The sequence below is a fragment of the Cyprinodon tularosa genome, unplaced genomic scaffold (assembly GCF_016077235.1).
Source record: "Cyprinodon tularosa strain WSP-4 unplaced genomic scaffold, ASM1607723v1 ctg280, whole genome shotgun sequence".
Taxonomy (NCBI): Eukaryota; Metazoa; Chordata; class Actinopteri; order Cyprinodontiformes; family Cyprinodontidae; genus Cyprinodon; species Cyprinodon tularosa.
The window spans coordinates 1195572-1223495 of record NW_024038986.1 but is presented as its reverse complement, the minus strand read 5'-3'; the positions used below and the strand labels follow the sequence as shown (position 1 = coordinate 1223495).

The window sequence follows — 27924 nt, the reverse complement described above, 5'->3', positions numbered from 1 at the left end:
GAAACACATTTTCTGAATGTAAAAACAAAATGAAATGGAAGGAAATGTGTTTTAAATGGAAGTTTGAGAACAAAGCAACCCAGAAATAAAACTTCCTATTTATAAAAATATTTTTTTAGTAACTTTTTTTTTTTATGTCTTTATAATTAAAAATTTCTCTTTTTTAGATTAAGTTTTACAATCTGCATTCTTTTGACATTCTCTCCTACTTGTGGTGGCTGCCTTTCCCCCAGAGTGAGGAATGAAAACACGTTTCTATCAGCCGTTAATGATTTTAGCAATGTTTTTATTGGTCGTCTATTGATGTGAAGAGAATGTGATCTGTAAAATGACATTTGAAAAAAAATGCAATTCCTAAAACTTTACTAAAATCTGATCAAGAGAAATACAAAATAACACTATAAAATGAGTAAAAAAATTGGTGAAAATAAAATTTAAAAAGCAATATGAAAAAAAAATCCTATTAATTTTATTTTTTTTAAATAAAGTCTGCAGAAGCAGCAGAATTAATCTCAAATCACAAATAAACTACTAGTTTTAGTTCTAGTACTAGTTCAACATTAGGGCTCGGCACGGTTCATTAGTGGCTCGGTTCTCTGATAACAAAGCGACCATGAGCAGAACGCGTCATCTCCTATTTACAGTCAGTGACTCATTTCGCAGGTTTTCCGGCGTGTCCGGCTTTGCAATTCACAGATCTCTTCACCTGTTCACAACACGAACTTCATCTCAGCTTGTTAACAATAAATGGCATTAAAAGAGCGCAGTGCGACCTGAGATGATGCAGAGACCAAGGCTCTCATTGAAATTTGGGCGGAGGCTATCCAGGCACACAATTTAATGAAAGTAATGGACGCCGCCATTTTTGTTGGCCTAATTAATGCCTGGAGAGGTGTAGTATCGTGGATCGCAGATACGAGTTGTCGAACCATGCTAGCGTGATGTGTAAATGGTTGTAAGATTCAACTGATTCAAGCTCGGTTCAGATCGGTTTCAGAGTGTCAGTGCAAATAGGGCATATATTATATTATCTCACATCTCTTTTTAAAAAGAATCTCGACTCTGTAAGTTGGCTATGACTTTGCCTCCATGTGTAAATGTGTGTTTGTGACTGAGATTGGATAAACATGGCTCTAATGTGAAGCGCTTCAAGAGGTGAAAATAATCAGAAAATCGGCATATAAATTCAGTTCATCTAAAAACTCGGATTAGCATCAGATTAACTCCATTAATTTTGAAATCACCTGTCAGAGCTTTAAATAGGTCAATGCTCTGCAATCGGTGGAGTCCACAGCTGATTAATCCCCCCCCCCCGGAGCCATAAATATTATTTTCCAACTCAGTTCACACTTTGGTCTTCTAGTATCAGCGGTTGTTTTTCTTAAATCTAGCTCCAACTCCTGTGTTCTAGTCTCTTAAAGTTATTAGAGGATCTGTTAGCAAAGATAATGAGAGAAATATTATTATTTATGAATTTACAGGAGAGGATCAAAAAATAAATAAATACAATTTTCTAATGATGTATATGAACTAGACGTGGCTCTCGGATGGTAGAACTTAACAGGTTCTTTTAGAGAACCAGCTGAGAGTGACTGGGACCTGAAACTTCTCTCTCAAAGGGGATAAAGCCTGACCTTTTTTCTTCTTCTTCTGATAGGAGAACTTCTTCTCAATCGCGTTGACTTCCTCTGGAGAGATGAAGTGACGCACGTTGTAGCTGACGCCCACTCGCTTCAAGTGTCCTCGTACGTGATTGGCCAGGCCGATTCCATTATGAAACCGATCGGGGCAGTAGGGGCATTTCCTCTCCACGCTCCTCAGCGCCTCCTCATCCATGTCATCTTCGTCTCCGTCAAAGACGCCCTCTGACAGGTAAAACGGGACGTGTTCTTCGTCGGCGTCGTCGTCTTCGTCGCTGTTGGTCGGCGCCTGGGCCGCGGTAACCCTGCTGCTTCTCCTCAGAAAGAAAACCTTCCTTTCTTTCTGCGCCTCCTGTTCTCCTTGGACCTTTGCACGTTTCTTAGAAGGTGGTGAAGAAGCTTCTGTCAAGAGAACAAAACTATGGAGTGAGATTAGTGCCAATAAAATTCACAGAATGAGATTCAAGGATTGTTACCTGCATCTTTACTATTTGATTTAATGAACAGAAACTAAAGCTGAGTGACCGGTTTTATCACATCAAGCTAAATATGATCATCTACTCTTCCAGTATAAAGCTGAGATCAATAATACAATCAATGGATTATAGAGTTTTTCATTAACTCATTTGGTAAGTGAATCGGATCTTTACCTATGATATGGAGTGAGTTTTGTTCCGTTATCTTTTCATGCCAAAAACAGGTTTCGTAAATGGAAGTTTACATAAAATGCAATCCAGAAACAAAACTTTGATAAAAAAAAAAATGTTTGGACTATAACTTTGATGTCTTCTTTTATTTTTTCAAATTATTTTACTCTCAAGTTTTTCTAAATTTTTCATTTCTTAAACTTGATTTTTTTTTCCAATATTTTTTAAGCTTTCGTGTTTCCTTTTTTTTTTGTTTCAAATTTCACTTTTTTCAGATTGTTTTATGAATTGCAGATCACATTGTCTTCTCTTCTTTTACAAATCAAAACTCTGTTGCTAGCAAGCATCCACTCAGGCCAATAGAAATGCATCTTTGTTCCTCACTCCAGAGAAAAGTCCAGCCCCAAAAGTGAAGACAGCGGCTGTGTCCGAATGTGCGCCCTAATCACTATATAGGGAACTATATAGTGGTTACGTCATTTTAAATGAGTGTCTGAATGTCTAGTGGATGAAAAAGTAGTGGACTCAAAATTTCACAAAATGCATCTTGAAAAGTAGTGATCATCCATCATCACAAGACGAGGTGATATGTCCCATAATGCTTAGTGTGGAGAGCTCTCCTAGCAAAGCATTATGGGTTTCGTCATCGCGGCCAGCTATCAACAAAAATGGCGTAGGCACCACATGTTGGAGGCGGAGTTAAATGACCAATGGGGAGCGAAAAGCAGTGATCATCTGTCCGACCATTCAGTTAACTGAGTTCACTATAAAGCCCACTATATAGTCCCTGCTGTATGTAGTGATTGAGGGATCTAGGGGTTAGGGCAAACGTTCGGACACAGATCTGCAAAATTAAATTTAGAAAAGAATGCAATCCGTACAAAAAATAAAAACAAAAAAAATCAGAGAAAACAGCAGTTACTCTTAAATCCGTGTTTAATATGTTTTTCAAAGTTTCACTTCTGCATTGAATTTTTTACACATTTCTATTTAAAATCATTTATTTACTTGCAATAGTGATGGAACAAAATTCTCTCCATAGATTAGTGGTACACAGACTCTAAAATCTGCCATCTGTTGAAAGATAACCCGCCTACAGCCAGGCTTGGACTGGGAACAAGTTTCGGCCCTAGCTTTTTTCCATCCACACCAACACACTTATAGACCCCCCTCCCCTGAAAAAATAAATAAATAGAAGGACAGTCAAACTTGTGCGTCTCAAACGTGAAATACGAATACACATTGTGGATTAACCGATCCATCTTCAAGCATCCAACGACATCCATCACCAAGACTTCTATAAAGCGGTTTTACTGGCTTTGGTTATTAACACGGACGCGACAGCGACTGCTGCTGCTTAACATCCACACTTGCACAAAGCCAGCCAGACACCCACTCACACATACAGTGCCGTCACTGAGTTACATTTTCCAGCCCGAAAAATTTTCAGACCACCTGGATATACGAAATCTCGCCCAATTTGAACCAAAGTCTATCGATCTCTCATAAATCTAAAGAAAAACATTTTTTACCCATAGACTGCCACCCTAAACTGCCAGATTGGGAAACATCCCAACCTGGCAACCATTCATGTAAGACGGGAAACGATAGCCTTTAGATGCAAAAACCCATCATGCACCAAAACATATTTTTGCAAAATATTTGAGCATAAATTCACCAAATATAAAAGGAACATCATAGTTTAGTTTAAAGAAAGCTTTTTAGTTTTATTATAATTTAGTTTGTTGCAAGGATTTTACAGTTTGAAGAAATAGAAAATTGCCCCATATGCCAATCGTCATAAGGATGTGCATGACAAGGAAGGGCTATATATACTGCATGCACCATTTAGGGAGCTAACATTGTATTACGTCTCTAGTTAGTTATTTACTGTCACAGGTATGTGTTTCGGCCAGAGTGTAAGTGTTGGGGCCGCTATGATTTAGGGAGGGCCGGCCCTCGCACGCTGAAATTATGATCGGCCCACCAGATTATCACAGATTACCAGTCCAAGCTTGCCCACAGCTGTAATTAGAACAAAACACATCTTAACGTGCATCTAATGTTTTTACACATTTTGGAATCAAGTTCATTTTTTCTAAATTCAAAATGTGTTTATTTAGATTTTGTTTTAATTTATTGAAAGAATATCAGTTTGGATTATTTGTTTAATTTAAAAAATAATCCACAGAAAAATCAATTACTCAAATAATAGAAAGGTGCAGGTGAAACTCCAGCTTTTCAACTGGTTTTATTTATTTGTAGTTATTCATCAGTATCATGCAAGAAAAACTCAGTCAACTTAAAAAAATATATTTTTTTTAGCTCCGCTGTACTGTGTCACAACCTCCTAAGGAAAACATCTGACCTTTAGCAGCTAAATGCTACAATGTGTTGCCGACAGACGACTGAATGTATCAGCAGTTTGGTTCTGGTAGGTCTGTGTGCAGAGTGGGGACGGGAGGTTTGAGGAATGTTAGCTTGTCCTTTTAAACCAGAGTCCCAGAGTTGAGAAGAAAACAATGTTAGACTAAATTTTCAGAGGTTGATCCTCACTTTCCCTAATCCTTTTTTATATTTTAAAAATTATCCCTAGAAATAAAAAAAAACAACATCAATCCTAATTATTATTGGAGGAACATTTCAGATTTTTCTGTTGCAGGAAAAATATAAAAATAAAGGAAACTAAATGTGTTCGTAGTCGTCTTAGTCTTTAATGACAGGAAGAGGAAAAAGGACAAAAACAAACCCATCAGTCAAATGTTTTATCTTTCTATGGTTCTGTTTTTGTCTATTTCCTGTTCACTTTTCACTTAATGATGCTTGTGGAACAACATTCAGGAGCATTGAAACCATCAGATGGTTGGCAGCTCTATCATGGGTTGGAGAGTCATACTCAATTATGTGCAATCAATACCTGTATGGTTGCAAAGCTGCAACTTTGCAATTCATATTCAGATTTTCTGAATAAATTTCTTGTATAAAACATTAGAATTTAGGGTGGGAAAGCACTTTCACAGATGAAACATTTCATATTACATGTATGCATGTGTTGATAACATGGGAAAAAGCGTATTCAGACACTTATGGATGGATGGACGGATGGATGGATGCATGGACAGATAAATGGATGGCTGGACGGATGGATGGATGGACGGATGGATGGACAGATGGCTGGACGGACGGATGGATGGTTGGATGGATGGATGGATGCTTGGACAGATAAATGGATGGCTGGACGGATGGATGGACGGATGGATGGATGCATGGACAGATGGATGGATGGATGGATGGATGGATGCTTGGACAGATAAATGGATGGCTGGACGGATGGATGGATGGACGGATGGATGGATGGACGGATGGATGGTTGGATGGATGGATGCTTGGACAGATAAATGGATGGCTGGACGGATGGATGGATGGACGGATGGATGGATGGACGGATGGATGGTTGGATGGATGGATGCTTGGACAGATAAATGGATGGCTGGACGGATGGATGGACGGATGGATGGATGGATGGATGGATGGATGGCTGGACGGATGGATGGACGGATGGATGGATGGATGGATGGATGGATGGATGGATGGATGGATGGCTGGACGGATGGATGGACGGATGGATGGATGCATGGACAGATAAATGGATGGCAGGACGGATGGATGGATGGACGGATGGATGGTTGGATGGATGGATGGTTGGATGGACGGATGGATGGTTGGATGGATGGATGGATGGATGGATGGCTGGACGGATGGATGGACGGATGGATGGATGCATGGACAGATAAATGGATGGCTGGACGGATGGATGGATGGACGGATGGATGGTTGGATGGATGGATGGTTGGATGGATGGATGCTTGGACAGATAAATGGATGGCTGGACGGATGGACGGATGGATGGATGGACGGATGGATGGTTGGATGGATGGATGCTTGGACAGATAAATGGATGGCTGGACGGATGGATGGACGGATGGATGGATGAATGGATGGACAGAAAATAAAAAGGGCGTAACTAATACATAATATTACAAAGATCTGACAACTTTAAAAAGTATTTTTTATAGTTTTTCTGTAGTTTATTAAAATATGCCATAAAAAATGAATTTTCACAATAATCAGTAGAAGACAGATCACTGACCTTCCTTCTACTGATTATTGTGAAATTTTTAATTTTTTTTATCCCCAGAGTCTCCATCCCTATAAAGTCTGCTTGTCTGAGGAAATGTATTAAAGCTCAGATGCTGCTTTAAAACCTAAATCTACCACGGGTATAAATAGTTTTGGGTTCAACTATATTCTGTATGTAAGTGTAACTGCTGTGAAATCTACCATCCAGACTGAAGTATCCATTCTTCCCTGCAGCCTCACCTGGACCGTTCAGCTTCCTGCCCACAGGTGAGTCGGCCTCTGGCCGGGACGGCTTTTCTTCCTCGCCGTTATCACACTCCTCCTCTTCCTCTTCACTCTCAGGCAGTGCGTCATCATCTGCCTCGGGATCAAACTTGGACTTCCCTGCTGTCCTGAATGTCCTGTTTGTGACATAGTTGTGCCGGGCAGCTCCATGGTCTGATGCCGTGCTGTCCTCTGAGGCAGTGACATCCCCGTGGCTTGTGGCAGCAGCAGCAGCAGGTGGGGATTCGCACTCAGAGAGGTACTGACAACCTGGATCGGTGTCAAGAACTTGTGCATTAGATGTTAGAGACGGGCTGGTTTCCCTGTCCTGCTCAACTGGCATATTTTCGGGCTGAACCAGAGCCTGGCGCTCCTTTAGAACCCTCTGACCCCGCTGGGGATGGAGGATCTGCCTCTTCCTCTTGTGAATCTTGGAGTGATTAGCCAGAGCCTGGGCAGTTCTTGTGCTGAAGTTACACTCGCTGCAGACAAAGCGGCGGCGGTGGGCCTGTGCTGGGCTTCGGGCTGAATTTGGAGGAACAGAGTCCACGTCTATGGCAGCAGAATCTGGATCCTGAACTGAGGATGAATCTGTGGCCGGAGGAGGAGATTTCCCCATTTCGCCATCTGACATTTCCCCTGGATGTTGCGTAACAGTTGGGTCGGCGTGCTTCAGCGCTCCACTCTCCTCTCCTTCCGACTCTTTTGCCTTTTCCACTTCATTCAGTTTCTCAATCTCCTCCAGAATCTTCAGACGGGACTCCTGGTGCCTCCTTTGGTGGTCGGCCAGCGCCGGGCGGTTTGGGAGCATCCAGCCGCACTCCGCACACCGTAACCGGCTGCCCTTTCCTGAACGCCTGCTTCCTCCCGCTGGGGTCTGGCAGTGCTCAGCCATGTGCTCCTGCAGGTGGACCTGCTTTTTGAAGTAAATGCTACACTCCACACAGGTGAAGATCTCGTTTCCGGACCCCGGCTCGCTTTTCTCCTCAACTTCGTCTGTGAACTTCACCGTCTCGTCATCTTCCTCGAATTCATAAACCTGTGATGGACTGAGCGGAGCCGCCTCAGCTGTTTTAGATGTTTGAGGACTCGGTCTTTCTGACATGTGAGCTTCAGGCGATCCCATTCCAGATAAGGGTCTGAGCAGCGCCCTCTTCCTCCTGCGCCGCTGAATGAAAGTGCACTGAGCCCAAGGAGCAGGGGGCGGACTCTCTGGGTCGGAGTCTCCAGGGAAGGTATAAACATCTCTCTCAGGCTCCCTGGCTTCCTTTCCTTTAGGCCTTGTCTCGTCCTTGCTGTTCTCAGCCTCCTCTTCTTTTGGGCATGCTTCCTTTGGTTTTCCTTTGGAGAGAAATGGCTCAGCACCCTCGGATACGCTCCAGACTCGGCTACCTCCTGCAGTAAAAGAAAAAAAAAGCAAGCATGGGGTTTCAGGACAATGAACAGAGAGAGGTTTCAGATTCACGTTCTCCCTTAGGGTGCTCACCTTCTGTTTGGCCAAGCTGACTCGTCTGTGGCTCCTCTTTCTTTGTGCTATTGTTGTCACTACCCCCCTCTGCAGGGGTGGACGTGTCAGTCGTACTATTGAAGGAATGCAGTTTCTCAAATTCCTGTTCATCTTCACCATCGAGCCTAACAGGAAAAAAAAAGAAACACATGACACGGCTTTTGTGAAGATGGAAATGGCAGCCATGCTCCGTCTCACATTTCTTTCCAAGGGCCACAGGTATCAGTGAGGAAAACAGAGCCAGCAATTCAGCGCTGTCCAACTAGCCCACCCTCATTTCTAATGTTTTTAATGCAAGAAATGTATTTAGAATCCAAGAATAATGAAAAATATAATGGTTTTCTATTCAGTTTTGGATTGCCTCTTTGGACTAACATCAAATGATTCACACCTTTAGAAGAAAAATGCTAAATATTAACAATGTGATGAGAAGTCTAAGCTTCACCAAATTCTCTCTCTGTGGAGTTTGAAGAAAGTATTTCAATGCCATTTAAAGGGATCTATGATTAGTTCTAAAAGACTTTATTTAAAAATATATATATATATTTTCAATGTAAACAAAATACGGTAAAAACACTGTAAGCTTTTGATTTGTAATAAAATATTCTCACGTCGATGTCGCCATGTTGTTTATGCTGGATAAATGAAGCAAGCTAGGTTCTGTAGCGCTAGGTCTGTCCAGTTAAAACAGCAATGAGTATAATTTTTAGTTTGAATCGCAGCGCACTAAAATATGATGAGAATGTAGAAACCACAAAATGAAATGGAGACGAGGAGGACCAAACCGAGGAAGAGGAAACATGGGGTAATGGTGGCCTAGTGGTTAGGGCGTAAAGCTTGGAATCCTGAGGTTCTCAGATCAAGCCCCACTCCCACAGACTGCCACTCTGGGTCTCTGAGCAAAAAACCCTTAAAGCCCGGCGTACACTGTGCGATTTTCGGGGCGATTTTCCAGTCGTGCGAGAATTTTTTGATTGGGCCGACTTTCAGCCTGATCGTGCGTCATGAGGCGTGTAGGTTACAGGGGGTAACGAGGGGCGATCAAACAGAAAATCAAACGTTTGATTTTCTCCCGATTGTCGTGGGCAAATCGCTCAGGGCGCACAGGGTTCCTACAGCATAAGGCAAGTTAAATTCAAGACTTTTTAAGACTTTTTAATGCCACTTGAAATAAAAATTTAAGACCAAATTCACAAGAAACACAAGAAAAACCTGCTTGCGACAACTTAACCCAAAGGTTTATTTTAACATAAACCACTGCACTAATGTTTAAAATTTTGAAAAAACTTCCCATAGAGGAAGAAAGCTAAAAACACACAAATGACAGATATATTTTAACAATTATTTAACTGAATTCACAAACTTTGTTTTAGCAGGGAACAAAACAAATCAGTTTTAAAGCCACAACATAACCAGTGCTAAGTCTTTTTTGCAGCTATTTTTCTTTGTATCGTTTTCTTAGTATGTTTGATTTGGTGATAAGTGGAGGCGTTGCAGAGACAAGGGTGGAACAAAACTGAGAAATACCGGCTGTTTCTCTGTAACTTAATTTTGACGCTTTGTGTTTCGTACTTCGCATGTGACTCCACTGCCTTAATTCCCATCGTTCTGAGCTTGAATCGCTTCTTGCACAAAATCCACTGAGCCTCATACATGTCCCCTGGTACTGGTTGTAGCCATGAAGAAAACTCTTGGCTGGAGCCAAATTTCGTTACATTTACACTTGCTCATATTTTCCAGACAAAAAGTAAATGGTGCATCTCCCAAATGTCCCGGCCGCAACAACGCTTTTATTGGTTCCGCTATCGGGACGGAACCAATAATGGCGAGTCGTTATTTTTTTTTTAATAATAAAATTAAACATTTTATTTAGATTACAAAAATAAATCGTAATAAAAATGATCCTATTTATGATGTTTTAAAAATTAAGACCTACGAAAGACTGATTTAAGACATTTTAATGCCAATTAAGGCCTTACCTTTATTTTGAAGAATTCAATGACTTTTAAGACTTTTTAAGGACCCGCGGGAACCCTGGCGCAAACAAGGATTTTTCTTTCAATTCTTCATCTCAGATGTAAACACAGCAGAAGGGCAGGGATGCAATGAGTGAAATGCAGTTCTGTCTGTAAAATTGACAGACCGTAGTAGCCACGTTTACTGAGCCATGTCCTTTTTCCAAATATGTCGTCGCCTTTTCTTTTTACGGCTTTCAGCACAAAATTGCACAAATTGCCAAGGCAGCACGTTTCACTCTAGTGAGCTTCATATTCCTCTTCTACTCGTTTGGCTTCTGGATAGACGAGTCAGAGCAGCTCAATCTCACTGCGGAGCTGAGTCCGACGTGGTATTTAGTCGTGCAGGTTGAGCAGGCCGATCGCATCAGAGCGTTGGGACACACATAAATCGTGAGCTGTGAACTCACACTGTACGACTAAACTCTGCGGTTAGTCGTACAGTGTGAGCAGCAGTTGCGTGCAACGACTGAAAAAAATCGCTAAGTGTAAGCTGGGCTTAACCCCACCCTGCTCCCTGAGTGCCGCACAATGGCAGCCCACTGCTCCCTAAAGGGGATAGGTTAAAATTCTGCAATTCCAGATCAATAAAGTTAAATTATTATTAATGCTAGAAGAAGTGTTTAACTGAGATTGTCTATGGTTAGCATAGGGATCAAATACTTTTCTATGATATATTAGAAAGCAATGGCGGCTGGCCAACAGAGGGCGCCGGCCCACCCACCCAATGACCCTGATTTAGAGTCCTGCAACGGGTCGGGTACCCGCGGGTAAAAAAGAATGCTCTTTTGCGGCTGAAAAATACATAAATAAAAATAAACGGGTCGGGCGAATATTTTTTTTGTGCGGGCGAGTAGTTGGTGATTTTTTTTTAATGCGTGTCTATTGTTATGGACATCAGAAATGTTCTATTAATCAGGCACTGGGGTCACCCTTGTTGTAGCTTAAAGCCCTGCTGGCAGTGTGGGCTTCCCTCCAAAAAGGCCACAGTCAGTGCATACACGTCTGCTGCAGTGTTAATGGCGCTGCTCTGCAGTGCAGCGTACTATAGCCTATTACTTGATGTGTTAACGGGTCGGGTCGGGTTCGGATTTGAATTGAAGATATCCGCGGGTGACGGGTCGGGTTCGGTAGTCATCCTAACGGGTTCGGGCGGGTGCGGGTTGGTAAAACTCGACCCGTGCAGGACTCTAGCCTGATTAAGACATTAAAAGTATATATATATATTTTTTTTTTAATAATTTAAGCAAGTGTATTTGCTCACCACCTCCCGCCACAGTGCAGACGTGAAAGAGAGAGACATGTTGCAACAACAGTCCTTTTCCAGGACCTTGTTTAGCTATAAGGCTTGGCTAACTGCATGTAGTAAGGCTGCCTCCTCTTTCAAAGCTCAGGATCTGACCCAGCATGGATAAAAACAGGTAGGGCTGATTTAAAGCACTTTTTAGAAAAGCCAAAGAACAATGAACAATCTGGGATTCACATGGAAAATAATATAATATAGTCTACTTTTTCTAGATGTTTGTTAATTTGCATAGTTGCTCTTAAATAAACACATTCTTAGAAAATAAAAAGTTTTTATATATTAAAAAAAATATAAAGCTGACTTATAGCTTCTCTATTATTAAACTGATGAATTTTTTTTTATTTGCTTTTTGAAAAAATATTTGACCATGCAAAACACAGATTTGCCTTCACAAAGCCTCAGAAGAGCAAGATTTATGTACAAAAATTAAACCTGCTTTGTTTTTATAAAGTGTTTTTATAATATTTTTTGTCATTGGCATTCATATAAATATACTGGTGTGATAACTAAGTATACATTAGATTTGTTTTTGGTATACGTCTATTTTCAATTTATAGCCCCCCTGAAGAAAACTCCAGCAGTTAGAAAGATGTGTTACGACAATTAAAAGATAATTAGATGTCACTTTAGTCGTTCATTTTCTTCAAGTATGTTAGCAGAAGCTAATGTGAAACTTCTGCTCTAATAATGTTTCTTTTATCATTATTATGATTCAGTAGAAGGAAATTTGAATTTATGAATATCGAACTTTGCAGTATTAATAAAAGATTGATGATATAAAAGTTGTTATTTTCAGAGGCGCAGACGTCCTATAAGCCAGAAGCACGTCAATATACTCAAGGATCTGAGGCTGAATATAACAAAAATAGTTTTTCGAAAATGTCAGAGTGAATGGCCATTTCCTGAATAAGCACACCATTGTCTCAACGTCCAAAATGCAAAAAAAGAACAATAACAGTCTATATACTTAGGCGGGTTTTGTTTTGCAGGATAAAACCATTGAAGAACTTTGAAGCACATATACTGAGGTTTGTTTTTGATAAAGTATTTAGAAGTTAAAGTCCATACAGATGTCCATTTGATGGTAGGAACAAACTGTCTCCATTAGTGGGTTATGTAAGGCTAAGTTGCTCTGGAAAAGGGATCATACAGTTCTGCTTCTGGTGGAAGGCTTGGAAGAAAAACACATTTTTCCAAATGCAGTCTGTAGCAAACTGGGGAGAATACCTGCAGTCCTGTTTTCTACAGAGAGAGACAACAGCCTTAAAAAGCCTGAGGATTTCTATGGAAACGGCTTTTATAACGATGGCAAACTACCTGGGAGTCACAGGAAGATAGTAGATGGACAACCATTCAGAATAGAAGAGTAGTTGTCCTTCAGAGTTCAGCAAATGCTTAACAAAAATTATCTCATTACTAAACCCGTTAAAAAATAAGTGTTTTTGTAAAGAAATGAGAATTCTTGTAAATCAGAAACCAGGGTAAGAGCATTGGTTTGTGATAATTGGACAGTTTAGGCACAGTTTGTCAATATTATACTTTGAATGAAATAAAAATTTAAGACTTCTAGTTAAGAAATCATATAATTAAAAGTGCCAGTGCCCATATAGAACTGATCCTGGCCCGTTATGGCCACTAAACTAAAAATATACACTGCAAACATTTAAATATACGCAAGTCATGAAAAATAATATTTTCCCATGATTTGATCATGTAAGCATGTAAAGCTGAATTTATCTTTGAAATAATAAATTCTGGGTAAATACACTTATTTTAAAAATGTTTACATTTTTTTAGATCAGTTTTATTGGTATAATGATAAATTAATATCTTATACATGCTGACAGAGACCAATTAAAATGTTTTAATTGCAGTTAGATTTAAGCATCAGTCGTATCAAGATAGGATGACAGTTTACATGTTAGATCATGAGTCTGCAATCTTGATTTATGGCCCACTTAACCCTTTACAGGGCACTCATTGAAATACGTTGAAAATCAAAATTTCAAGCCAATAGTTGTATTGGAATCCAGGACAGGATCTTGTTACCTTTGTAAGATTCCAAAAATATGAACATTTTGATGGCAAAAATTAATTTAATGTAATAACAACAAACGAATCTATTATGAAAGATAACAAAAGTGCTTCTATATATAGATATTCATGAAAAACATCCTGAGAGTAAAAGAAACACATTTTTTGGTACAACATAACCTTAGAGGCATTAATGCTGACACTGGCACTGACATTTTTTTAGTTTAGAAACCTAAATATAGTTGTTAATTGGGCTTATTAACTTTACTTTTTAGCTTTTTGCCTTTTTTCTTCACTTGTTAACCTTTATTTTCAACTTAATTTACGGTAGGTAATATATCATTCAAGAGCTCATCTAATTGGTCAAATGCCAAAATAAGATGCACAGCCATATAGGAGCATCTTTTCTGAATGGCTGGATATAGATCTTGTGCTTCTAGAACTCATTCGAGGGGGGGGGGGGGGGGGGGGGGGGGGTTCAACCCACTTCCAGCCCCTCCTCCACCTTCGTAGCTAAAGCTTCATCAGAGTGTCATTCCTCCTGGACTCTTACTGCGTTCCCTGTCTCATCGGTCCGGCAAAAGACCGCCATGTTGAGCCTGGTTCTGCCAGAGGTTTCTTCCCAGCAGGGAGTTTTTCCTCTCTACTTTCGCTTCATGCTTGCTCATCATGAACAGGTTCTCTCAACCTGTGTTATCCAACTGGACTTCCATCTTCCAGGTCCCTGAGTGAAGCTCTAGTATCAGCTCACGTAATCCACTGGATCTCCCCATAAAGCTCAGCAGACCATCTCGCTAACCAGCAGTCTACAGACTGACCAACTTCATCTATCTCCACTCCACCACCAGTTTCAGGCCTGGTGGGGGAAAAAGCCCTATTCTTTGCTCCTGTTCATGCATATCTATCAAAATTAAGCGCTATGTTTCCTGTCAAGGTCTTAGCGCCAAAGACAAAGTAATTAATTTTCTCAAATTAACAAATCTTTTCTCTTTGTGTGAGTTTTTCAGATTGAAATTCCTTTTGTTCTTTACCCCATTGAAAAAAAAACACTGCCCCCCCCCCCCCCCCCAATTATTAACTTGAAATGGGTGAGAAACAGACTCATTTTGAGGAATTTGAACCGATTTTGATGAATATAGCAGCATGTGCTAAAACCAAAAACATGAATCCCAACCGATTCTAGTCAGGACGACCGGTACTGGTTCCAACCTGTTGGATCAGTCTTTTCATGGTTCTGATTCTGTTTCTGAGCATCAGTCAGATTTAGACTAGCTCTCAGGCAGACTGAGCTTCCTGGAGAAAAACATCACCAAATATAATCAGCCAATCAAAAAAGGTTGCTAGTATCACATAACTGGAAAAAAACTACAATAAATGATTTTCTTTACTACATGAACTATAGTCGTGGACGAAGGGAGCATAAAGTGTAAAAAAGCTAACCGTGTTGATGAAATATCTCCTGCATAAAGCAGTCTGTTGCACACAACCTCTTTTAGCATGAAATCAGTCTGTTGAGTAATGAAACTAGAGTTCATCTCAGACTGCAAATTGTTCCCCATTTAAAGGCAGGACATGGAATAAATATGGATAATTTCATGGACTTTTATTTTCCAGATTCCATATTTAGATTATTTAGATAAAATATACACTACAGTTTAAAAGTTTGGGGTCAAATTGAAATGTCCTTATTTTTTAAGGAAAAGCACTGTACTTTTCAATGAAAATAACTTAGTCTTAACTATAAAGAAATACACTCTATACATTGCTAATGTGGTAAATGACTACTCTAGCTGCAAATGTCTGGGTTTTGGTGCAATATCTACATAGGTGTATAGAGGCCCATTTCCAGAAACGATCACTCCAGTGTTCTAATGGTACAATGTGTTTGCTCATTGGCTCAGAATTGATGATTAGAAAACTCTTGTTCAATCATGTTCACACATCTGAAAACAGTTTAGCTCGTTACAGAAGCTACAAAACTGACCTTCCTTTGAGCAGATTGAGTTTCTGGAGCATCACATTTGTGGGGTCAATTAAACGCTCAAAATGGCCAGAAAAAGAGAACTTTCATCTAAAACTCGACAGTCTATTCTTGTTCTTAGAGATGAAGGCTATTCCATGCGAGAAATTGCTAAGAAATTGAAGATTTCCTACAACGGTGTGTACTACTCCCTTCAGAGGACAGCACAAACAGGCTCTAACCTGAGTAGAAAAAGAAGTGGGAGGCCGCGTTGCACAACTGAGCAAGAAGATAAGTACATTAGAGTCTCTAGTTTGAGAAACAGACTCCTCACAGGTCCCCAACTGGCATCTTCATTAAATAGTACCCGCAAAACACCAGTGTCAACATCTACAGTGAAGAGGCGGCTGCGGGATTCTGGGCTTCAGGGCAGAGTGGCAAAGAAAAAGCCATATCTGAGACTGGCCAATAAAAGAAAAAGATTAAGATGGGCAAAAGAACACAGACATTGGACAGAGGAAGACTGGAAAAAAGTGTTGTGGACGGATGAATCCAAGTTTGAGGTGTTTGGATCACAAAGAAGAACGTTTGTGAGATGCAGAACAAATGAAAAGATGCTGGAAGAATGCCTGACGCCATCTGTTAAGCATGGTGGAGGTAATGTGATGGTCTGGGGTTGCTTTGGTGCTGGTAAGGTGGGAGATTTGTACAGGGTAAAAGGGATTCTGGATAACGAAGGCTATCACTCCATTTTGCAACGCCATGCCATACCCAGTGGACAGAGCTTGACACACACATCCAAATTGTGCAAGAACTATTTAGAGCAGAAGCAGGCAGCTGGTATTCTATCGGTAATGGAGTGGCCAGCGCAGTCACCAGATCTAAACCCCATTGAGGTGTTTTAGGGGGCAGCTTGACTGTATGGTACGCAAGAAGTGCCCATCCAACCAATCCAACTTGTGGGAGCTGCTTCTGGAAGCGTGGGGTGCAATTTCTCCAGATTACCTCAACAAATTAACAGCTAGAATGCCAAAGGTCTGCAATGCTGTAATTATTGCAAAAGGATTCTTTGACGAAATTATTACTAATCATTATTTCTAACCTTGTCAATGTCTTGACTCTATTTTCTATTCATTTCACAACGTATGGTGGTGAATAAGTGTGACTTTTCAGGAAAACACAAAGTTGTTTGCGTGACCCCAAACTTTTGAACGTTGGTGTAGATGAATATCTTTGTGTGAACTGCAATATGCTAACAGTTCCCACAGTTGGTGGGGCTTTTTACAACGAGCTTTATGATAAAACCCCAAACAGCGACCACATTAATAAAAGCTGTAGGTTTTTAAACCGTTTATCAAACGCAGCATCTCAGACCACAGATAAGAGCGGAAGGCAGCAGAAGTTAAATCACTTAATGCTCCAACCACCAGAATCAAGTGATAATATATAGCTCCAGTTCTGGCTTTATAATCAAGAAGGGAAGATGCTTCGATGAGGTTTAGGTAGCATGATCAACATACTGGCAAATAAGGCCTAATAAATTACATTTAGTGGTAAGTTTACCGTATTAAGAACTGGAGGTGCAAGAAATGCAGACTTCTGGATTACTGATAATTAAAAAGCCTAACATGCCGGTTCTGGTTTTGACCGATGCCATTTTTTTAAATAACTGACACTGTCTGTTAAAAGACGCATTTAATATTTCAATCTTACAGAAACACTTTAATCATAATCCAATAAACAATAAAAACCTCCCAAATAATCTTTGCAGATGTAGATAAGATCGGTGGATAAGAACGGTTTGGCATCCAAGTATAGGCTAATCATTGAACTTCCAAAAATTAGGGGCATCACAGATGTCTACTTCAGTTGACCATGTCAACTGAGGGTCAAGCATCTAATTTCAACTCACAAAGACAAGGGTTTCATCTTGGGAAAATTTCCTGGAAACCTTCACAATAAAAGCTTTGAGAGAAAAAAGAAAGCTAACCTCTATCTGTAAAGTAGGGATGCATATAAAGTTTGGGCAATATTCTACCTGTCGATATTTAACAACTCAACTGGCCGATAACCGATTATTGACCTTTTCTTCCTACAGAGATCATGTAGTTTTCTCCCTAGTTTTTTTTGCTATCACTAGAAATACAAGTTCCGCTATCAGTTTCTGAAATGTTAAGAACATCCACATCACCGACATTTTTAACTTTAGCATCTCTCCTGCGGCTCGGGACATAATCCTTATTTGTTTCTCACTAAAAACTGCGCTTTTTACCATCAGTAAGTTATTATTTATTATTATTGGCATGCCAATGTAAGATTTAAAGCTCATATCAGCTGATGATGTTTTGCATCCCTACTAGCCTTTATTGGGACATAAAATTAGTCTGACTGTGTTTAAGATTTACTTTATGAAAAATCTATAATAAGAAAAAAGAATGATGTAATACAGGTTCCACTAATTTGTCCTCTGGTAATATATCTAAAACGGGCCTAATGAGGTCAGATACAGCCAGAGTAATTTACTCATGCAAGCAAATCAACACTAATTAGGCCATATATCATTTCACATATAGGAGAGTGGGAATGACAGGAGGCACAAGTATTGAGAAAATAAGGGCAAGACAGCATAAAAAAGCTGAAATCTGCCAGTATTCAGAGAAATCTAGCCTGCTGCCAGTCTAAATCTGTACCAGCGGCTTTAGTTTCAGTTAATTTCTTATTACCAAGGTATTACACAAGATGTATTTGATCATGGTAAAAAGAAAGACTGTTCTCATACCTCTGCAACCTGACTGTTGCATCATATAGTGATTGCATTGATTGCATGCATATTTCTAAACCTCAGAATGTTCCAATCCAGATAAAAAAAAAAAAAAAAAAACATTATTTCACCATTATGTAAATGTGGATCCCTTTATTGTCCCAAAATGGGGAAATTGGTTGATTGCATTTTAACCCATCCCCTTGGGGAGCAGTGGGCTGCCATTGTGCGGCTCCCGGGGAGCAGTGTGGGGTTAAGGGTTTTGCTCAGGAACCCAGAGTGGCAGTCTGTGGTGGATCAAACCGGGTGGAAAGGATCAATGGAGAAATATAGAAACATTGTCGAAATCCAACTCAAGATTTATGGGAAGGATCAGAGTCCAAAGTACCTCTCTAAGGCTACGTTCAAACTGTAGCTTGAAGTGACCTTAATCCGATCTTTATTTTACCAAAATACAACCTGTTTCTGATCTTTTCATTACAGTCTGAACAACACAGTTCTGATTTTTTCCAATGTGATCCAGATCACTTGGCTATGTGGTCCTAAATCTAAAACATACCTGATATTTTCAAAAGTGACCCGTCTCTGAACGACCAAGTCGCGCCTGAACGTCATTAATAGTCAACAAAGGTCCCTATTCTGGGTCTTGCAACGTTGAAGCAAGAAGAAAAACAACAATGGCGGGCGATAATGTGGAGAGAAGTCTTTCTGTTTGGTCTTCTTGAAAAGATTGTGTTGCACTGGCTCTAGTTAGAAAAGAAATGACAGTTCGCTTGATGCACTCCAGCATTACCAGCTGAGAGATCATATACAAGTCGCATGCATTTGGAAAGCCATCAGATTTCACAACAAAAATCGGAATTGAGCACAAAGGCCAACTGTCTGTACATAGCCTTAGTAAGATTGAATGACTTTGGCTGTTAATGAACCCTAGATAATCCAAACTTACTAAGATAATCAATGGACGCTCACTAAGGCTGCACATGACTGACAGCTTGATAGCAGCAGGTGAGGTTGCTGCTCTCCAAACTCTCCAAAAAGGTCAAAGCATGTATTATTAAGTCAGAATGCTGTCAAAAAGGCAACGCAAAACAAATATTTATTTGAACAGTTTTAATGAAAACACACACATAAACTACTCTCCATTCATATTTTGAACATTTTAAGAATGCAGATCGAGTATCGCCAGACATCAATAGTAATTCAATGACTCTTAAAGAGGTATAGAGGAGAATATTTTTTGCAAATTTTTGAAAAGACTCCCCCTCTCCACTTTAAAAAAAATTTAACAAAATGTACATGCACAGCCCTGTACCCGCTCCCGGTATGGAACGCCAATTAAAAGTCTGCGTGAGCGTGCACAAGCCCATTTCTCCTCGTGCAAGCTCTGTTTAACAGTTGCTGTTTGCATCGCTCTTTTTAAAAGAAGATTAGCAATCTTTCCACTATGTCAGAATCACCACCGGTAAGGGAAAATGGGGACGAGCAAATTGGATGGCCTTATATAACAGAATGAATGACAATATGAAGGACCACTTATTTTGATGATCTATACAGAAAAAGAACATCCTCCATGATACCTTTAAAGAAAATAAATTAATTTAAGAAGACATATAATTCTTTGTATGTATTTTAGGGGGTTACCAGTCTCAGGCGGATATATTTTGGGATCACATGCTGGAATGCACTAGAGAAAGGCTTCCCAACACGGGGGTTGTAAAATGTCCAAAGCAATGTATGAATAAATCATGAATTATGGAGATATTTTATTCATATTGATTAAAATATTACAGTAAATTCGAAAATGCACAACTAAATAATTAAATAATCCATTAAATGATTAAAAAAATAAATTATTAATTAATTATTAATTTGCGAGTCTATTGCATGGTTATTTTGGGGTTACACGCTGAGTTTACTTCCTTATATCGACCTGCCTTATAATGGTGAGACAGTTAAAATAGGACCATGCATGGTTTGAAAAATATTAGCCCTAGATTACTCCTACTGTATATAGCTATTACTACTGATAATAACACAACAAAATCTGCAGAGAATCTCTGTTATGTGTCTGCATCTCATCTAAATGAGAATCAAACACACTCCAACAAAGCAAAGTACTGATAACTAATGAATTTAAAGGCATCGTTTCTAAAGGGTTTCAATTTATAATGGACAGAGATAAAAAAAAAAATAAAAAAAAAAAAGACAGAATTAACCGTAATAAAGCAGATGCCTCTTGGTTTGGCTACACTGAGGCCCCTGTAGTAGATGTAACTGCCAGCAGAGATAAATCCCAGAGATCCTTGGTTCTTCAAGGCATAAATGGAATCTACTGCATCCCATTTGGACTCAGACGACCAAATTCCCATACGGAAAAATATCCATTAAGGAATCATCATATAAATTTAAAGGTTGTCTATAAATGTCAGAGGTTTCAGTTTAATTGCATTAGGTCCCCCTTAATGAGCCAGGATATTATCATTAACTAAAACTAAGGAAATAATGAAAACAAGAATGAAAAAAAATGTCAACTGAAATAAAAATAAAACTAGACCGTGCAAAAACAATGTGAACAGACTGTAATAATAGTTAATAAAAATAATTAGAACGGAACTGAAAGGTCGTAGGGAAACGGATGCTCCAACCGCTACATTTCCGAATTCTCCTGAGTGGTACCCGACTTTAGACGAGTAAATAAGCATCTTGCTAACCAGTTAGCAACTTTGTGCTAGTAGGTTCCCAATGGGAAATTCAACTGAGACCAAGTAGCACTAAATTGGTGACTTAGAAACGCCACTGTCAAGGAAAGCTATGGACAGAGGAAACATGCAAGAGGAGAGTTTAGTGTCAGAGGTCGTGGATGAGTCTCCTCCATCATACATTTTTTATTTAGAGGAGGAAAGCGGGGATGAAGTTGTTGTGGAAGAGGACGTCAGGGCGGCAGAAGCTTGGTTTGGTGTAGAAGGCTTCCAGCCGTACATGTTTGAGCCCTTGCCTCGCAACGCTGCCAGTTCTGTTAGCTCTACGCCTGATGAAGACACAGACGTCCATCCCTGTGAACACTGGGACGGAACTCAATGGGAAAGGGAATTATTCTTCTTTCAACCGTTGCGTAGTTGGATTGACAGATGACCGTTGATATATGATTGGCCAGATGGGTGTTCAAGCTGACGTATAACTAACTGGCCTGCATAAGATAACGAAAAAAATAACACAGATTTTAAGACGGGTTTTTTTACAAACAGAAATGTCCAAAGTTTGGGGAAAATATCGTCTGATAAACAGTACATTAATATATATGTTTAAGCCTTCAAATAAACTGATTTGACATTTAAATACGATTTCCCTACGACTTTAAAGAGAGCAAGTGCCTCACTGTAGTTTGTGAATCGATTTAAGGAAGTCCCTCCTTATTACCTATTCCTATTTCGGCTGTGTTTGCTTTTCTGTTGGCAGGGTTACTTAAAAGGTTATGACTCATTTTGTATACACAGAGAGTATACCAAGCAAAATTTAGTTTTGTTCAGCTTTCAGAACATTTGCATTTAATAAAGTAGAGCAGTGATCAAATGTAAACAGTGTGGGAGAAAAAAAAAAACGTGGTGCAAAAACGCATTGATATGGAAGTTCAGAGATTGATATATATGTTGCAAATAGGCAGTATTTTTGGTTTGGTGTTATCAGTGTGATGCAGAGTTTGTGGCATGACTTAGAGTTTTTGGTTATGGATGGATTTTTAATAACACTTTTTGTGTTAAAGAACAATCCATTAAACTTTGGTGATATAGAATCTGGATACAGGATTTTTTGTAAGGGATTTTTTTAATGTTATTTGGCAGAAAAAGCTGTTAAACCAGAGGGTGGCAACAGTAAGTATTTTCAAAAAGACAAGAAAAGGGACCCATGGCTCAATCCGCTGATCAGAGTGAACGAAGGTGAGAGCAGAACAGACACCAGAGGCTGCAGACACACGCCATGCCTTAATAATGAACATGAAAGGATTTTTTTCATTTTTACCAAATATGCACCTCATGCATTTGGTAATTATCCAGACCGTGTGAGTTTTACTTATAGATGTAGATCAAAAGCAAAATTCACTGCTTGGCAGAGGTCTGCGCTCTCTGAGTGGTGCCCAAGCTATGCAAGTCATATTACATAAAAGACTAAAACTAGAACTAAACCTAATAAAATCTAAACTGAAACTGAAGAATTTTCCACAAATAAAAACTAAATAAAGCTACCGTATTTTCACGACTATAAGGCGCACTTAAACGTCTTTTTTTCCCCTCAAAATGTGCGGTGCGCCCTTTGGTGCGGTGCGCCCTATGTGTGTTGTAACTGCGACTTTTGAGACCACCTCATTGAGGAGATGATGAAAGAGTGGCTGAATGTAAGGAGACCAGGTGTTTTTTTTCCACTCATCACCATCGCTGATGTGAAAAACATGGTGAAACAAATTAAGCTGTGCTCGCTGTTTGCTGGACATCGGTGTGAACCGGACCCAGCAGGTGCAGCAGAAGCAGCGAGTTTACATGCAAAGGCAATGGTTGACGCGCGTATAGGCGCAGCAAAAGGTCCCGCAGCGCGTTTTGAGCAGCAGGCGCAGCACGTCGGGAGCGTTTAAGCATCTGCCAACGCGCTGCTGCTGCTCAGATGGAAAAATTGAAGTTTTGCTGCTGGACGCGCCGCATCAACCAATCAGAGAAGCTGATCTGGGAGCTGACAGCGAGACAGACACAGCGCTCTGATGACATATGATATTAAGGCAAATGAAAGGGCTGGATGGATGAGGAGATGATAAAAGCGCGGCTGAGGCAGGTGTATGTGAGGAGACCAGGTGGTTTTTTCCACGCATCACCATCGCTGTTAATCTGTTACTGCGTGCCCATCTCACAGCCGATGTGAAAAAAAAGGTGAATCAAATGAACGCTGTTATCCCGGGAGGTCTGAGGAACTTCAACCGCTCGACATCGGTGTGAAGCGGCCGTTCAAAGTAAGGCTGCGAGCGGCGTGGGAGCGATGGATGACCGACGGAGACCACAGTTTCACGATAAGTGGAAGGCAGCGCCGGGCAAGTTACGCCACCGTTTGCGGATGGATTGTAGATGCTTGGACTAACGTGTCTGCTGGCTCTGTTGTTCAAGCTTTCGCAAAACCCGGCATTATTTCTGAGGAGCCGCGCTGCACGGAAAGTGACTCTGACAGCGAAGAAGGAGAAATTGGCATGTCTGATTTAGCGCAGCTGTTTAATTCAGAAACAGAGGATGATGACTTTGATGGGTTTGATTAATACTTTGTAATAAATACATGAATAAAGCACAAACATACTCAGTTTTGCTCCCGCTCTATTTTTCTACCTGAAAACTTAATTCAACAGCAGCCTCTGGGCCGGGTCTCCTCCTCTTCACCGCGGCGGCTGGCAGGTGTTTTTTCATCTAAATAATCTAAATCTTGCAGCTATATTTGCTGGGATCAGTGGGAATAAAGTAGTTTTAATATGTTTTTAAGTGAGAAAGTCCACCTGAAAACTTCATAATTGCAGTCAGTTCATCCAGATTATTATCCTGCCTATACTATTTCTGTCGGAGGCGCTCAGACCCCCACATACCAGCGGTGCAGTAGAAATCCCTTCATCAGCAGCCTCTAGGCTGGGCAGCCTCCGGGTTCACGCGGTGGCTGGCAGGTGTTTTTCATCTAAATAATTTAAACTGCAGGCACCAGGATACCGGTAATAAAAGCGAACATGTTCCGTCGGCAGGTTTTAGGAGTTTAATTTAATTTAGGAGTGATCACAGCGCTGTGTCATCTGCAATGTGTCTGTCTCACGGCCAGCTGCCAGGTTTGATTAATACTTTGTAATAAATACATGAATAAAGCACAGTCATACTCAGTTTTGCCCCCGCTGTATTTTTAAATACGCAGTAGAGGTATTTAAAGGTAGTAGAGGACATGTACCGGTATATAAAAAACGCGCCCTATAGTCCGGTGTGCCTTATGGTCGTGAAAATACGGTAGTTTTAAAAAAAAGTACTAAAATAGAATATAAAATCAGAAGTCAAACACAAAAAAAGAAAATGTCTAAACTATTTTAGCCTTGTTAATCAGTCTCAGACAGTACTTGTGTAATCTCTAGGTTAGTGAACATGTAGCTACGCCATTTATTGCGTTAAAGCAGGAAGGAATAAGCTGTTATCAGCTTGTAGTAGCAGCACAGTGTTTAACCTGATCCCTCAGCACAGCAGCTACCAACTGCAACAGGTTAAGATGGACGCTCAGTTCAGAGGTAAATGGAATCAGGATAAAGTAGCAGAAGTGAAAATTAAGAAACCGGTAGCCTCAAACACGTCCACACATTCCTTCAATCTAGACTTTGGACTTCACTCACTGCAGACGACTTAAATTCAAAGAATGATTACAGAACACTGAGGTAAAGACTCCACCTACTTTTCCCTGCTTTATGTTTCCTAACTTATCTCCAGTTACAGTAGTTTCATTTTTGTATTATTAATTTGTTTTACAGTGAAAGCCATGTGCGCCCTCCCCCCTGCCTCCTCACCTGAGTCCAGCAGAAGGAGATCCCGGGCTGTGAGTAGCCAGACCGTGAGGGTTAGAAAAGTTCTGTAGCTCCTCTTCTGACAACATCACAGCAGACAGAGCACACAACCACAGAAACATCACTTCATGGCTCAACAGTGAAAAGAAAGTACAAAATTCACAGTTAAAGCTACTGATCGTACTCATGTTACATAAGGAGTGAAATGCAAAGACTGCTGGAGGGGAGAACATTTATAGGAGCAAAGGGACAAAAATGGTGAGTAGTAGTCATATTTAACATGTAGTACATCAGGGATTCTTTAGTCAGAGCTAAATCGGGGAGTATTTCTTCCTTCCACTTAATTTCCAATATATATTAATACTAATACAAACGCGTTACCTTCTAGTGTCTCCTTCTCCGAGTCCGAGTCCCAGCTCAGAGAGGAAGGAAAGGCAGAGGACTTGAATCTCCTGGGCTGCTCGGAGTCGTCGCCCCACGCGCACTCAGCTGCCATCAAGCCATCGCTCTGATTGGGCGAAGATGAGGACTAGATGACAGAAGGACGAGCAACCAGAGTTAATGGAGAAAACAGCAACGATGACGATGGTGGTGAAGGTCTTACCTCTAAGCTACAGTTGAGGAAGTTGGAGGGGATGGGATTCTTTGCTGCAGGGTAGGATAGGTGCCCATTGCTGGTCCCTGGGGTTAGGGGTTGCTCATCTGGCTCCATGGTCCCCCCCCCCCCCCCCCCCTCAGAGAATGGAGTCCCACTTGCAAACAGCCTCCCTACATTGTGCAACCTCCTCTGAGTCTGAAACGTCAAAAACACATGAACTTAAGTTTTTTTTTTTTTTTTACAATTGCAACAACTTTATAGAGCCGCGTGCTGCAGGGATGTGCAAAGCAGAGCAGGAAATAAGTGCAGATTCTGGTCTAATCTGCAGGATCCGGTCATAGTTGCAATGATCGTGTTTCCCTGCTTCGGTTTCACCGTTTAGGGATCAAACGGGGCGCCCGGATGGTTACATAAATAAGTGGCCTTTATATTCAGGCCCATGTCCTCCTCTGCCTGCTGCCCCTGCAGGAAGCAGGGAACCGGACCGAGGTGTCTGCTGCCTCCCTCTGTCTGTCTCTGCGGACGTGGCTCTTATCGATCTGTCAGCTGACTGGATCTTTAACACATCCGCGCACATTGAGCACTTTTTTTTTTAATTGCAGCTGTGTTGATTTCTTTTTTTTTTTTTCTTTTTTTTTTTTTTGCGAGTACTCACTGAAATCGGCCTGGTTTGCGCGTTGCACAAGCTGAGCCACAGTCTACGCACCGTCCGACATAGTTTGTGGGTCCGGACCGGAGCTGAAGGAGCCGAGCAGGAGGCTCCAGAGGCGGACTCGCTCAGCCCGCCCCCTCCTCCCCGGGTCCGGGTCTGGGTCTGGGTCTCTATGCGCCGCTCAGGTTTTTCGGTAGGATCCCTCCTCGGAGGTGCCAGGCGGAGGACTCCATGTTATTGAGCTCGCAGGCGCGCCACGGCTGCGTGCGTAACGTCAGCGGGGAGGGCCACGGAAAGAGTTTGGAAGAACCCACCCGGGGGGAAAATTTAATTAAGCAAACTTTCACCACTGCGCTTCTTCCTCTTTTAAGCACATTTATTTTGTCTAAAATGTTTTTTTTATTATCCTCTTTATTAAAACATAAATATATATCTTATAATAAATCGCAAAAAGGAAGATAATAAAGCTACACATTTATCAAAGTATTTTTTTAGTTGACATCCATTCAATTTATCTTTCATTTTATATTCAATAATATTTTTATTTCCACGTATTACACTGTAAGTACACAGCTGTTCCCGTTCTTGGATACGTAGGTATCCAGATTTTAGTGAGGAAAATCTTTGTTATATTTAATTTCTGTCGATTAATTCATTTAACATTAATAAAGGCTGAAAATAAAACGGCGCATATTTATGAGACCGTGGGGTTGGCGCCCCCTGGTGGCACCCGGAGACACTGCGTTTCTTGGGGACTTTTAAAGTCACTTAAACATGTATATAAATGTACTCTTTATCAGGCTATATTGTCCCAAAATTTAGAAAACTTCTCTTTAAAAAAAAAAAAAAAAAATCCTGTCTTAAAATCTGTGTTATTTTTTTATGCAGGCCAGTTAGTTATACGTCAGCTTGTACACCTAAATTCGGCCAATCATACATCAAAGGTCATCTGTCAATCAAATTTTTTCGTACATAGCATCTTGACTCATATGTTGCAACTAATATACGCAACGGTTGAAATAAGAAATAAGAATCATTTCCTTTCCCATTGAGTTCCGTCCCAGTGTTCACGGGGATGGACGTCTGTGTCTTCAGCAGGCGTAGAGCTAACAGAACTGGTAGCATTGCGAGGCAAGGGCTCAAACATGTACGGCTGTAAGCCTTTCACACACAATTAAAGCTTCTGCCGCCCTGGTATCTTCTCCCACAACATGTTTGTCCCCACTTTCCTCCTCTAAATAAAAAATCTATGACGGAGGAGACTCATCCACAACCTCCTCTTGCATGTTTCCTCTGTCCATAGCGTTCGTTGACAATGTCGTTTCTAAGTCACCAATTTATTGCTACTTGATCCCAATGGAATTTCCCATTGGGAACCTACTAGCACAAAGTTGCTACCTGGTTAGCAAGATGCTTCTGACAAACTGGCCACAGCCAAACTTGCTTGCGAACCTTCCGCCTCAACAATCCTTGATAAATGACCAATCACATTCACTTTATTCACTCGGGCAGAAAGTCGGGCACCACTCGGGGAATTCGGAAATGCAACGGTTGGAACAGCCATTTCCCTGCGACTTTAAAAGATATTTTGGAGTTCAGTTCGATGCTGTAACCAGGAGAGGATTTACCATTTGCCAATACTAGGCAGTTGTCTAGGGCTCCAAGTTATTGAGGGCCCCATAAAACTCTGTTCACATGTATGGTTAATACAACTATTATTTATTTGCGCACATTATGTTTTGGATTAAAATCTGTAAAAATGCTTTTGCTAAAATGCATATTATTACAAATAAAAAATAGAGAACAGATAAGCAGATCATGGCTCATCTACGTACAGTGAAAAG

At 40.6% G+C, this 27924-nt stretch overlaps 2 protein-coding genes across 5 annotated transcripts in view; both read right to left on the bottom strand.

Annotated features, from left to right (window-relative positions):
• Positions 1-2084, bottom strand: part of si:ch211-194b1.1 (protein Wiz) — a 46514-nt gene extending 44430 nt beyond the window's left edge. For all 4 annotated transcript variants that reach the window (XR_005281246.1, XM_038290428.1, XM_038290429.1 and 1 more), the window contains exon 1: positions 1635-2084. Coding sequence is in view for 3 of the 4 variants with exons in the window: in XM_038290428.1 (XP_038146356.1) it covers positions 1635-1836 (202 nt within the window). In the remaining variant the exon portion in view is untranslated. The remainder of the gene's footprint in view (positions 1-1634) is intronic.
• Positions 2085-6505: 4421 nt separating this feature from the next.
• On the bottom strand, positions 6506-26232 carry LOC119786872. Its single transcript, XM_038290434.1, has 6 exons — positions 26084-26232; positions 25435-25623; positions 25212-25359; positions 24834-24909; positions 8178-8323; positions 6506-8086 (listed from the first exon to the last, which is right to left on the bottom strand). The coding sequence occupies exons 2-6, from the start codon at positions 25540-25542 to the stop codon at positions 6546-6548; spliced, it is 2019 nt and encodes a 672-aa protein (XP_038146362.1). The 5' UTR covers positions 25543-25623; positions 26084-26232; the 3' UTR covers positions 6506-6545.
• Positions 26233-27924: the final 1692 nt, after the last annotated feature.